This window comes from Danio rerio, chromosome 3 (assembly GCF_049306965.1).
Source record: "Danio rerio strain Tuebingen ecotype United States chromosome 3, GRCz12tu, whole genome shotgun sequence".
NCBI lineage: Eukaryota > Metazoa > Chordata > Actinopteri > Cypriniformes > Danionidae > Danio > Danio rerio.
Genome location: NC_133178.1, coordinates 16,829,149 through 16,842,563, shown reverse-complemented (window position 1 = coordinate 16,842,563; position 13,415 = coordinate 16,829,149). Strand labels below are relative to the sequence as shown.

At 35.2% G+C, this 13,415-nt stretch overlaps 1 protein-coding gene across 2 annotated transcripts; it reads right to left on the bottom strand.

Moving 5' to 3' along the window:
- Positions 1-23: 23 nt before the first annotated feature.
- Positions 24-12,245, bottom strand: mettl26 (methyltransferase like 26). Of its 2 annotated transcripts, XM_073937495.1 has the most exons (8): positions 12,145-12,245; positions 11,953-12,032; positions 11,654-11,870; positions 5,716-5,878; positions 5,159-5,218; positions 4,126-4,193; positions 3,057-3,135; positions 24-2,297 (listed from the first exon to the last, which is right to left on the bottom strand). In XM_073937495.1, the coding sequence occupies exons 2-8, from the start codon at positions 12,014-12,016 to the stop codon at positions 2,241-2,243; spliced, it is 708 nt and encodes a 235-aa protein (XP_073793596.1). In that variant the 5' UTR covers positions 12,017-12,032; positions 12,145-12,245; the 3' UTR covers positions 24-2,240.
- Between the last annotated feature and the right edge of the window lie 1,170 nt (positions 12,246-13,415).

Sequence of the window (13,415 nt, the reverse complement as noted above, 5' to 3'; positions counted from 1 at the left end):
AACACTCTAGTCAGTAAACAAACTTTGCTTTACTGTTATTCTTTATTGATCAAGAAACTTAAATTCCATTAAAGAAGAGCAGCAAGTAACTGTAAAAGTTACTGTACAGTCAATGTTGGCTTTTCATTTGAATAAAAACAAAACGTCACAGATATAGTCATGAAATGTATAATAACTACAAGCAGAAAACTATTTTACCCACAAGTTCACCCAAAAACCGAATATTCTTTACCTTTTACCAGATGTAAATGTTCCAAATCTGTTTGATTGTCTTTCTTCTGTTGAACTTGAGAAAATATTTTGAAGAAAGCAGGAAATCTGTAACCATTGACTTTTATAGTGTTTGCTTTTCTACTGCGGAGGTCAATGGTAACCCGTTTGCTTTCTAAAATTCTTCAAAATATAATTGTTCAACAGAAGGAAGAAACCCACAATGGTTGGAAACCACCTAAAGGCCGGCTTACACTGTTATTTATTTTAGAACCCATAAAGATTGTAGCATGTCAGACTGCATGAGCATGGCTCCCTTATCACACTGTAGGATTTCAGCAGGCATAATGTCAGACTGAATGACAATGAAGACGTGCCAAACATGAAAGAAAACTCCTCTGAGTTTGACATCATTTATCCGTGACACTTTCTCTGTCCCACGTTCTGAAATAATTCCTCACAGCAAACATAAACAATCTAGCTGCAATTTTGCACATGGCATGCATCAATAATAAAAACAAGGAGGAAAAAAAATGTTCTGACATTTCCCTTCGGTCATTTGAATTGTTGCATGGATTGAGTCATCAGATTCAGAGCTCCTATTGGTTCTTGGATTGATGCTCATCACAGCTGATGTCACACTGCAGGAAAGTGTCAGAAATCTTTTGACACTTCCAGAACTCCGTCAGAGGAAAAATCTGATCGCAACGGGCATTAAGTGGCTGTCAGTGAACAGGTCAGGTATCTTTTAGGATTTCCCAAATTTGTCTCAGATGACAAAATCATGGCTGAAATCTCACAGAGTGAGCAAGGCTTTATTGTGAGTAAAAAGTGAGTACATTTTTAGTTTTGGGTGAACTACCCCTTAAAAACACATACATTTGTAACCACAAATTAAACAGTCACTTCCTGGTAAGCCAGCATGTTTTAGTAATTTGTTCCCTCTTTTTAACTATGCACACTGCAAAATTACAAAATGCCCTTGTTGCAATATACAATTCCTTTTTTATGATTTAATTTAAAAAGAAAAAGAACTAATTAGTTCAAGTTGGCAATGATTTATTGCATCAAAATTAGAGAACAATCTATTAAGTTGTGGGAATTAATTATTAGTGTGTGCCCCCATAAAGTAAAACAAGTAAAGTAACTAGTAAACCATAGCTATGAAAAAATGGTTATTTTGCAATTTAAAATGATTGATTTGTGAACATAATTGTATTTGTTTTATCATCTGTAGAATTCACTTTAAATCCAAAGATTGTAATGCATTAAATATACATATATATTTCAGTTTACACTGTAAGAAATGCTAGGTTCCACACAACTCCTTCATGTTGCCCCAATACGAAACAATTAGGTTAACTTCATAATCTTTACAAATTTAAGTGGAATGAACATGAAACAATTAAGTCTAAAAAACTTAAGAATTGAGTTTCAACTCATTTAAAATAAGTAGTTTGAACAAGCAACAAAAGTCTTTAAGTTTATATCTTATTTAAATTTATCAAAACACACAATCACACATAATTCACTTGGTTACGAAAATTGGTGTTTGGTCAACAACAGGTTAAGGATGGTAATGCTATGCTAAGATGTTAGGCCATGTTAAAAGCCATGTTTAGCAGAAACCTTGTATTTAAGATTTAAAACTATAGTAGTAAATAACATTATAAAACAATACACCAATGGGATGTACTAAGAAATGAACAATTATTAGAATCAAAGTCCAGCTTCATCAACATTATATCCTCAGATTAACTACAGGCACTTTAAGTTTACTTTCCCTGCAATCAAAGTAGTAATTTTAATATAAAGTGTGTTGTCATTAATTTCACAAAAGTGCACATCCCTTTAAACGTCTAAAATATTACTTTCCTATGCTGTAAACATTTTTTAAGCCACATTAATGCAAGAACACATCTTACCAACTTCAGCAAAGCCTCTGTATTGTTGCCTTTAAACCGTTAAAACACTGGCAGGAGTCCACGCAAATGTAAATATTGTGCGTTACTGTACAGATTAATATGATATCAAACCACACTGTCCTTGCGAAAGAGTAAGCACTTGTTGTTGGCGGGCATATCAACCTAGAAGATCAAAAACAGAAACAGATGCATTAACAAGCCTGTCCACAATGCCCCGAGGCAGTGAATCATCACATAATTAAGCCAATCGCATTTAAATGCAAGAAAGAGCTGCATGAGGCATGATGATGTCAGAGGATTGTGGCCAAGTAATGGATCATAGACTCTAAAATACTTTTAAAAATCATCTTCAGTGGCCTGAGGGTGAGTAAATTAACTGATGTTTTAAATTTTTTGTAGTTTTAAAGGGGACCTATTAGAACTAATGTAAAATACATATAATAATAATATATATTAAAAATAAATAAATAAATAAATAAAATAAAATAAAAAGTCTCTGATGTCCCTAGAGTGTGTCTGTGAAGCTTCAGCTCAAAATACCACACAGATTATTATTTATAACTCTTTGAAACTGCCCGTTTAAGGCTTTTTTTTTTTTCACTTTTGTAAATTAAAATCACTTTTAATTGGCATTTCCGCTTTCTATGTATTTTTCTTCCACCATCAAATGGTTGTAACTGCTTTTATGTAGTGTGAAAAATAATTTATTTATTATCTTTTATATTTATAAAAAATAAAATTAATACATTTTTACCATTAGAAGCAGGTTATATTCTCAGACTGTTGCCACACAACACGGTTTAAACCCTTTATAAACTGATATAATAGGTTCCCTTTTAAGATTAGTTTTCACCCAGCATGCGTTTGCATTGACATGCACCAGCTACATAAAACAATTACTTTTAGAAATAAAAATCTTACAATTTCCTCCAATCGCAGTCCATTTTCTTGTCCTAACGTTGTTAGAAATGATGCATCTCTTAGACCCCACTCTGGATTTCTAAAAAACAAAACCAGGGTTAAATTGTAAAGAAATTTGTATTGTATTTTTATTACAATTAGTTTAAGATATTAAGTCGTTCACTTTGTTTTTGCTTTGCAAGTGCCACATACTGTATTTAGACTCAACTCCAACAGATCATAAAAAGACATTCACATTTATATTTAGCAGATGCTTTGGCCCAAAGCGACTTACAATTGAGGAGGCAGTCAGCGATTCAACAAGAAGAGGCAATACACACAAATAAAGTGATAATTATACAAAGGAACTGTTGGTGCTTAGAGCATTAAGTGCTAGAGTGAGGAGGGGGGAGTTTTCAACAGGTGGTTTGTTAAACCCACTCACGATAAATACAGTGGGTTTTTTATAGAGTGATTGTAAGAACATTTCTGTTGCAAATGTGCAAAACTGGTGCAAGTGTGAGAGGCACTGTCGCCTCACAACAAGAAGGTCGCTGATTTGAATCCCGGCTGGGTCAATAGGCATTTCTATGTGAAGTTTGCATATTCTCCCAGTGTTCGCATGGGTTTCCTCCGAGTGCTCCCTTTTCCCCCACAGTCCAAAGACATGCGCTATAGGTGAATTGAATAAACTAATTTGGCCATGTGCATGAGTGTGTGTGTATGTTTCCCATTACTGGGTTGCAGCTAGAAGGGCATCCGCTGTGTAAAACATATGTTGGATAAGTTGGTGGTTCATTCCGCTGTGCCTGATGAATAAAGGGACTAAGCTGAAGGTAAATGAATAAATGAATGGTGCAAGTGTCAGTTAAAGTGTCAGAGAGATGAAAGAGTGTGTTTTCCACAGGTTTGTCAAGCCCACTCACTTGCGAGCCACATTTAAAAGACATTGAATGTTTAATATATTTGCAAACTTTATATTTGCAAAGTCTCTTCAGGCTTTCCAGTTGCATCAACTTAAACAAGAATGTACGAATAAGAGCATAGATCTCATCAATGAAGAATGCAGTGATTTCTTTCTATCACTAACCTGTATCTCAAACTTTGGTCAAAGTCAAAATTGCTCTGAGGAACGATCGATCCATTGAAGGCATAAGGCTGAAAAAACAATATCAGATGAGGGATGTTAGACCAGGGTTGCCCAAACTCGGTCCTGGAGGGCCGGTGTCCTGCATATTGTAGTTCCAACCTTAATTAAACACCCCTGAATCAGCTATTCAAGCTCTTTCTAGGAATGCAAAAAATTCCAAGTACACTACCTAACAAAAGTCTTGTCGCCTGTCCAAGTTTTAGGAACAACAAATAATAAATTGACTTCTAGTTGATCGTTTGGTATAACTTAGTAATAAAGTCATCTGGAATGGCAAAGAAAGCATTCTTGCAGGACTTTCAGAGTTCATCAGGATTCTTTGGATTTATCTTCAAAGCCTCTTTCTTCATCTTACCCCAGACATGCTTAATAATGTTCATCCTGGTGACTGGGCTGGCCAATCCTTAAGCACCTTGACCTTGTTTACTTTCAGAAACGTTGATGTGGAGGTTGAAGTATGAGGAGGAGCACTATCCTGCTGAAGAATTTGCCCTCTCCTGTAGTTTGTAATGTAATGGGCAGCACAAATGTCTTGATACCTCAGGTTGTTAATGTTGCCATCCCCTCTGCAGATCTCTCACACACCCCCATACTGAATTTAACCCCAAACCATGATTTTTCCTTTACCAAACTTGACTGATTTCTGTGAGAATCTTGGATCCATGTGGATTCCAACAGGTCTTCTGTAGTACTGGTGATGATTGGGATGCAGTTCAGCAGATGATTTATCTGAAAAATCTACCTTCTGCCACTTTTCCAGATGATCTACTAGAAGTCAAGTTTTCATTAGTTTCTCTTACAACTAGGATCGACAACAAGAATTTTGTCAGGTACTTTAGGTGTGTTGAAGGAAGTTGGAGCTAAAGCATGCAGGGCACCGGCCCTCCAGGACCGAGTTTGGACACCCATGCATTAGACGCTTCACCAAATGCAGCAATCCAAGGAGCTTAAGTTTAAAATGTAAATAAATTACCCCATAAGTCAGAAGTAATCCTTGTGGTTTCAGTATCTGTCCAACACCATGAAACAAACCCTAAAAAATAAAAATATACTGTTCAATAATTACCTGTTTGTTTGTTTTTCTTGGAGGAAACTAGTTTTGCAGCAGTGTTACATAACTTGACATACTATAGACACTAACACTACAAAACATTCATAAATAAATAAAAAACATTGTTACATTAAACAATTAATCAGAATAATAACCACTGAGATGATAAAAAATATATATAAACATATAGGCACTCTGATCTGTCATTCTGAATGCAACACAATTGCATTTTTCTCTGTAATGGATGATCAAAATTCATTAAAATGAACTGAGCTTTCAATAAACGTAGTCTATGAAGAATTTCAACAGCCTGACTTTGACTTCTTTTTTCAATAGCTTTGCACAGCTGCCTTACATGACTATTCAACCCATTTCTATTTCCATATATTTCCATTTCCATTATACAGCTTTAGGTAAAAAGATATTAGATATTCACCAAACGGAAAGAAAAACAGGCAAAAGTGAGCAAAACATGGTACCGTTGTGCAGGCCAGAGGAGAGATGTGCATCATGTTGATGTTTATGATCAGGTCACATGACTCTGCTGGAAATCCTCCCCAGGTCTGCCAGCTCTGAGACACATCAAGATATATGGGTGGCTGTACATTCTGCAGGCGGTGATACTGTCTATATGCCTCAATACTGCAATACAGAAAACGGTAAATAAACAAATTCAGTATTAATCATTAGGCTTAGACTTCGTTAGAACGAGTTTTTCAGTTGAGATTACGTCAAACAGAATAAAAGATGCACATTTCATGGAATTTTTAAGTAAAGCTGAGGCAAAAAGTTTTATAAAGTCTCAAATGATGAGGAAATCTCCATCAATACTATGATCTAAATCAGTGGTTCTCAAACTGTTTTCATCAAGTACCACCTCAGAAAAAAATTGTCTCTCCGAGTACAACCAAAATGAGCAGTATTGAAATACAGTAGCGTAGTAGGGCCAGTAAAGCAGCTGCTCAGTTAAAAAAACGTGGCAGATTACCTCAGAAAAATTGGCTATATGTCATATATGGCATATTATATACATACATTTTGATTAATTTTGAAATGTGTGTAGCATACATGACATATTTCATTCCTCCGCGTACCACTAGAAAAAAGCCTGCGTTCCACTAGTGGTACACTAACCACAGTTTGAGAACCACTGATCTAAATGATATGAGCTGACATCTTTGTACACCGGGATGTATTCCACAATAGTCTAGAATAAGGGGCAGAAATAGGCGAAAACAATAGGCTTGAAATGGGACATAGTTGACAGATTCAGACACAGATTTAACACAGAGAGATTTAAAATGTGAGAAATAAGCTGTATTACTTTGATGTGAAGCAGTAGATTTATTGGAAGTTTGTGTTCATGGAATTTATGAACTTTGAGGAAAGAAATGATTAGATTTGATTTTTGAGTTTATTGCCATATCAGCTTCTCTAGCTATGTCATGACAAAAAAAAAAAAAAAAACAGATCAAGTTTACCACATTTTATAAATATCACTTTTCTGGAATTATAAAAATATTTTAACAATAAAAAGTCATCAATAAATAATACTTAAGATAAAATACAAAAATAATAACAATAATAATAATAATAATAATAAAATTACACAAATCTGAAAAGTTTCATATTTAAATATATTTCATTAAAAGTCTCTCCAGATAAAAAAAAAATCGTTGTCTGATAACATTAAAAATAGGGCATTCCACAAGTATATGTTTAATAGTTTGGTATTTGTTGCAATATTGATATTTTGGGGGTTCTTCTTCTTTGAGTAAATGTTCATGTGTGAGTCTTGTGTGTGGATGAAAGAAATGTTTCAAAAGCTAAAAAGAGAAAAAGACACTATAGATGTACAGAATCCTAGAAAAAAAATACTTGTCCACACACTCCAGTCTAATAGGTGGCAGTAATACTAGTACAATAATAAAGTTGGTTGTCAACCAATATCAAACCACAAGAAGCAACTATTTTACTTTGCTTAAAGATTGAAATGCACAGGTTTTGTGGAGAGTAAGATTGAAAGCGTTTTTTAATATTTTTCTCATTTATTAATATAACATAAAATGTTTTTAAAATTACATATTTGTATTATTTTTACCACTAAATGAAGATCTAAGCGTATACATTTCAAAATGTAATTATGTATAATATTTACCTTGCAAAGGAGTTTGAGATTAAGATTTACTGTGAATTGTAATGTTCTGCAATAGTGATATTAAAACTTGAAAAAAACTGTAATTTGGTTAATCCGTTCTGGTCTGACGTGGGCAACTGGATAAAACAGTATATTTCATTGTTTCTTTCTATTTGTAAGGACATTGTGAAATTTGCAGTACATTGGAACAACAAAAATGATGACTTGACTGCAAATTGTTTACTTGTTTTACTGAAATACTTCATTTAAATGCAAAATTTTGAAAACAGCTCATCATTTGACTGTGTTTAAAAAGGAGTTTTATTCAGAGGCTTTAGAAATAAAGAAGGGAGAGAAATAGGGCTGCACAATATATTGATTCAGCATCAACATCGCAATGTGAACACTCGCAATAGTCCCATTGCAAGTATGAGCAGCATTGAGTTCTTGGTTTTTTCTTTTCTTTTTTTTATCATTTCACAAGTTTTTTTTAAGGCCTGTGCCTGTGTGAGGGTTTTAAAAGCTTTCAGTCCTAAGAATTGAACTGTTTCTTAATTCTGACAAATTAATAACAATAAATTCTATTGAATTGTTTATCAAATGAAGATTATGCAGTTTTATTTTACATTTGATCACTCAATTCATGTATATTTGTACACAGTTCGACTCATCGAAAAACATTAAAACATAGTCACTGGATATTTTCTCCTTTTTCTGACCATTATCTGTAAACGCTAGAGATGGTTGTGAATGGAAATCCCAGTAGATCAGCAGTTTCCGAAATACTCAGACCAACCCGTATGACACCAACAACCATACCATGTTCAAAGTCACCTTCTGTCCCCATGTGCTTGATCTGAACTGCAGCAGATCATCTTGACTATGTCTTCATGCCTAAATGCATTGAGTTGCAGCAATATTATTGGCTGATTAGACATTTGCATATAAAGCTGCACGCATCATATTTGATACACAAGTTTCTTAGACCTATATAATATCAACCGGATTCATTTTTGGCTTGAAAACCTGTTGTACATAATTTGATACTTGTATTTTTCCCTCTTGTGGATTTTCATGACAGTGTAAGGGCTTTTATTTACCTTTTCAAAATGGCTGCTCTCATTTAAATACTCGCACTTTTTGGCTGGAAATTATTTGCTAATTTCAAGATGTTTTAGTAAGAATACAAGTTTTATTATTACTAATTTTATTAAATAAAGGTTTTCTTGACTAAAACAATGCTTAATTATTTAATTATTTATTATTTATTCATTCATTCGTTCGTTTTCGGCTTAGTCCCTTTTTGAATCTGGGGTCACCACAGCCGAATGAACCGCCAACTTATCCAGCATATGTTTTATGCAGCAGATGCCCTTCCAGCTGCAGCCTATCACCATACACTGTCTTTCACACACATACACTACAGCCAATTTGGCCTACCCAATTCACCTGTACTACATGTCTTTGGACTTGTGGGGGAAACCGGAGCACCAGGAGGAAACCCACGCGAACACAAGAACATGCAAACTTCTCACAGAAACGCCAAATGACCCAGCTGAAGTTCGAACCAGCGACCTTCTTGCTGTAAGGCGATTGTGCTACCCACTACGCCACCATGCAGCCTTAATTCTTTGTTACAAATAATTAAAAATGCATCTATCAAATTTGATACAACAGGGAGAAAAGGTGCTTTATTCCTAAACAATCACGTCACATTTTTGTAACACCTCTACCTACTACTATAATGCAAACGCACAGTATTTAAATGATTTAATTAATGTAATTATTGACTGAAATGCTATTTCAAATGCATTGTAAGTATTTGTACAATAATTGCACCTTATAAACGGTCAAGCTGCAGTGGGCTTTTTTATGTTAAAAGGCATGAAACTGATAATTTTCCAACATGGAAAAACCTGACAGATAAAATCACATCTCCAGCAATCACTTCAAACGTCTGTGTACTGTGTAAGTGTGAACTGAATCTTTGCCTGAACAAGGACTGAAACTGCTATAACGCCTACCACAAATTTAAATAATAAAAGACAAATGTTCTCTGTTGTCAATTTGTTAAGGGCAAATTTATGTTTTTATAATTAAAATTAACGCTGTTATGAAAAAAAAGTTGCACAAAAGCCTGATGTATCAAATGTGATACAAAAAAAAATCATAAAAAAATGTATATGGCAAAAAAAATTATGATTTTGCTAGATGGTTTAGTAAACATCTCGGTTCCTGAAATTTAGAATGTTCTGCCTATTTTTCGATATTACAAGGTTAATGAGAAGCTGAACAGGTGTACCTAATAAAGTGGCCGGTGTGTGTTTATCGCAGAATAATTTAAAACATAAATAAATAAAAATCACAATGTTAGATATTTCTAACTCGTGCAGCCCTGAAAAGGCTAAAACATTGTATGATTTGTTTAGTAAATATGGTTTTGTTTACGCCTTACAAAATTCCTGTTTAATGCCTGCACTGTATGTTGATTAGTTTTGTTATGTTGTTTTATACACTACGCAGGTTTGATCCTAATGGTTCACTGGAGTTGAAAAAGGTAGTTTGTAGCGCCTATATATATATATATATATATATATATATATATATATATATATATATATATATATATATATATATATATATATATATATRTRTATATATATATATATATATATATATATATATATATATATATATATATATATATATATATATATATATATATATATATCAGGGTTTCTGCAGATATCATAAATGTCAAGTTTAAGACTTTTAAAAATTTTTTTAAGACCATTAAGTATTTAATTTAAGAACTATATCGCAATATCAAAAATGCAAAAGAAGAACGCAAGAGAAAATGCAAAATCACAAAATTTGTGGTAAAATAAAAAGTTTTCAAATTAAACAGCATTAAAGACAGGTTAGTTGCAACATTGAACTACAGAAAAAAACAAACAAACATCTTAAGGCTGATTTATACTTTCGCCTGCGGGCGCATAGCACACCTCACGAAACAGACGAGGCTTTTATACTTGGCACATTCACCATTGAGATATTCTTTTAAATGACAGGAGACGGTCAAAAGAAACAGACAGTTAAATCAGACTGACAACCAGAGAAGTGGAAAGTTTCCTGAAGTAGGTCATATCATTAATATCATTGAAGATTTTTAAACTATCATTCATTCATTTTCTTGTCGGCTTAGTCCCTTTATTAATCCGGGGTCGCTTATCCAGCAAGTTTTTACACAGCGGATGCCCTTCCAGCCGCAACCTACACAAACTCATACACTACAGACAATTTAGCTTACCCAATTCACCTGTACCGCATGTCTTTGGACTGTGGGGGAAACCGGAGCACCCGGAGAAAACCCACGCGAACACAGGGAGAACATGCAAACTCCACACAGAAACATTAACTGAGCCGAGGCTCGAACCAGCGACCCAGCTACCTTCTTGCTGTGAAGCAACAGCACTACCTACTGCGCCACTGCTTCGCCCGATTTTTATAACCATTCAAGATTTTTTAATCTAAAATTTTTTAAATCTAAATGATGCATTACTTTTGGTCATATCTCAGACAGTTCTACCAATTAAAGTTAAATATTAATGGCAACAGATCCTGGGTTGCTCTACAATTATATATTTTTATTATGGAACGAATAAAAACTAAAAAGTACACTCACTTAAAATACTGACGGTTTTTTTATAGTTTATTTTGCCCACTTAACAATTCACACATTACAGTCTGGCTAGTTTCTGTCCACTACATATAAGCTAAAGAGGCAATGATGGTTCAACATTCCTGACCATTATCACCAATAAAGCCCAGAGAAACGGCATCAGTATATTGTCAACTGATTCATTTAGGTTCATATATTCCTTTCCAGTTACAGTTGAAGTCTGAATTATTAGCCCCCGTGTTTTTGAAAGGCAAATAAAAGAAGATCCAAATAAAAATGATTAAACAGCGCCATCTAGTCTCAGATCTCTGCAAACTTCACTTATTAGTGAACTTTGTATCATAATCACAAGACGCCAGGGAAAATAGAAAATCCTAAAAATAAAAATCATATAAATGAAAAACAAAATTATATTATTAAATTACTAAAAAATTCCTCTTTAAGCAAATAAAAATATTTTTTTTCCATTAACGTTAGTCTCATTTAATAAATACAAGTCATTTCCTATGTATCTAGTATGTGACATAAGAGTTCTTCACTTATACACATATAAAGCCAAAAAAAATCGAGATTAAGCATGATATCTGCGCATATTTACCTCGATAACGACTGAGTCTCAACTTCAGACGGTTGCCATGTAATGTTCGGGAATGCTTTGGCGAAGTGAACGACATGTTGTCCTGTGCCAGAGGATATTTCCAAAGCGAACAGACGTCTGTTGGATGCCACCCTGCTTTTCAGCACAGAAAGGATCGGGTCCTTGTTCCTGTCGGCTGCTGCAGCGTTCAGCATTTTGCACATCCAACGACAAGTTCCTGGAATGGACAACAAAACGGAGCTAACGTAAATACAAGCGCGACCGGAAAAGGCATTTCAGTCAACCACTCAGAAGCAAACCTTTAAAAGAAGTTCGGCGGTGTAAAGCAGTTCCAGGACAGTGAAAACGTCCAGAGAGATTCATGCAGTCATGTAGCCTGCTGTAGGTGTAAAAAATGATGGCAGCTCACATCAGGTCACATGAGAAGATGATGCTTATTGAATTCAAAATGGATGAAAGCGACAAATGCTGCAGAAATACAATTTAAATACATGCAATTGTATAATTGTTCTTCATTCGGTCCGTTTAGTCGTGTAAATTCTGTTTATAAGAACGGCAATAATGTATAGAGCTCCACATCCCACAATGCACCGCTTCAACTTCCTTTTTTCCTTCAAAAAGTGGCGCACAAAGATTAACGAATTAGTTATACCTGTCAACATTGGGATGTGAAAATAAGGAATATGCCCACCATAATAAGGGATCCCCCCCATCTAAAAAAAATCACCATATTACTAAATATGTTCACTTGGGGCTGTTTCAATGTAAATAAACTATTAAATTTTGTTTGTAATGTAATAGTTGTCAGTAATATGTTTTAAAAGTATTATTAACAAAAGAAAATAAATATATACATTAGCAGCAAATACATTAGCAAACAGTTCATTCATTCATTTTCTTGTTGGCTTAGCCCTTTTATTAATTTGGAGTCGCCACAGCGGAATGAACCGCCAACATATCCAGCAAGTTTTTACGCAACGGATGAATGCCCTTCCAGCCGCAACCCATCTCTGGGAAACATCCACACACACATTCTCACACACACACACTCATAAATACGGACAGTTTAGCCTACCAAATTCACCTGTACCACATGTCTTTGGACCAGTGGCGTAGCGGACGGGCCCGCAGGGCACGCACCGCGGGGGGGCCTCGCGTGATTAGGGGGCCCCACGTCGTCGCGATTTTTAATAATTGAAAATTCAGGAACCGCAATAATCAAACTCTTGGGAACAACTGTGGTCGGAACCAAAGTTTACAGGTCTGTGTTCTCTGAACTCCGCTCAAGCGGTGGACTACTTCATTCTGATTGCTTGCCGCCGAACCGCGTCATAGCCAATGAAGACGCGCCGCTGTTTCTTGCTGCCGGTTCTCGTTAAAAAAAATGAATGACTTCTGGCTACCTTGACGCTCTCGCCACTTTCGGTTTGTGATCGCTCCTCAGTTTGTGAAGGATTCCCCGCGTTGTCACGCCACCCCGCCTCCTTTCCCCGCTCCTCAATTTGTGACATAGATATATACACTAGATATCGCATAGGGACCCTGAGCATGCGTCTATAGCGCCGCCACATTGGTACAGTGCTCCCAGGACAAATGTCATTCAACCGCACTAGTCAAGACAGTGTTATTACGTGAAGATGCTGGACTTAAGCGCTGTCTACGGGTGTAGTAACGAGCAAACAAAGAAAACAAAGCACAAAGGCAGAACATTTCATAGGATTAAGTTTTTTACGTTTTTGTATGTTTTGAAATTTGTGCTAAA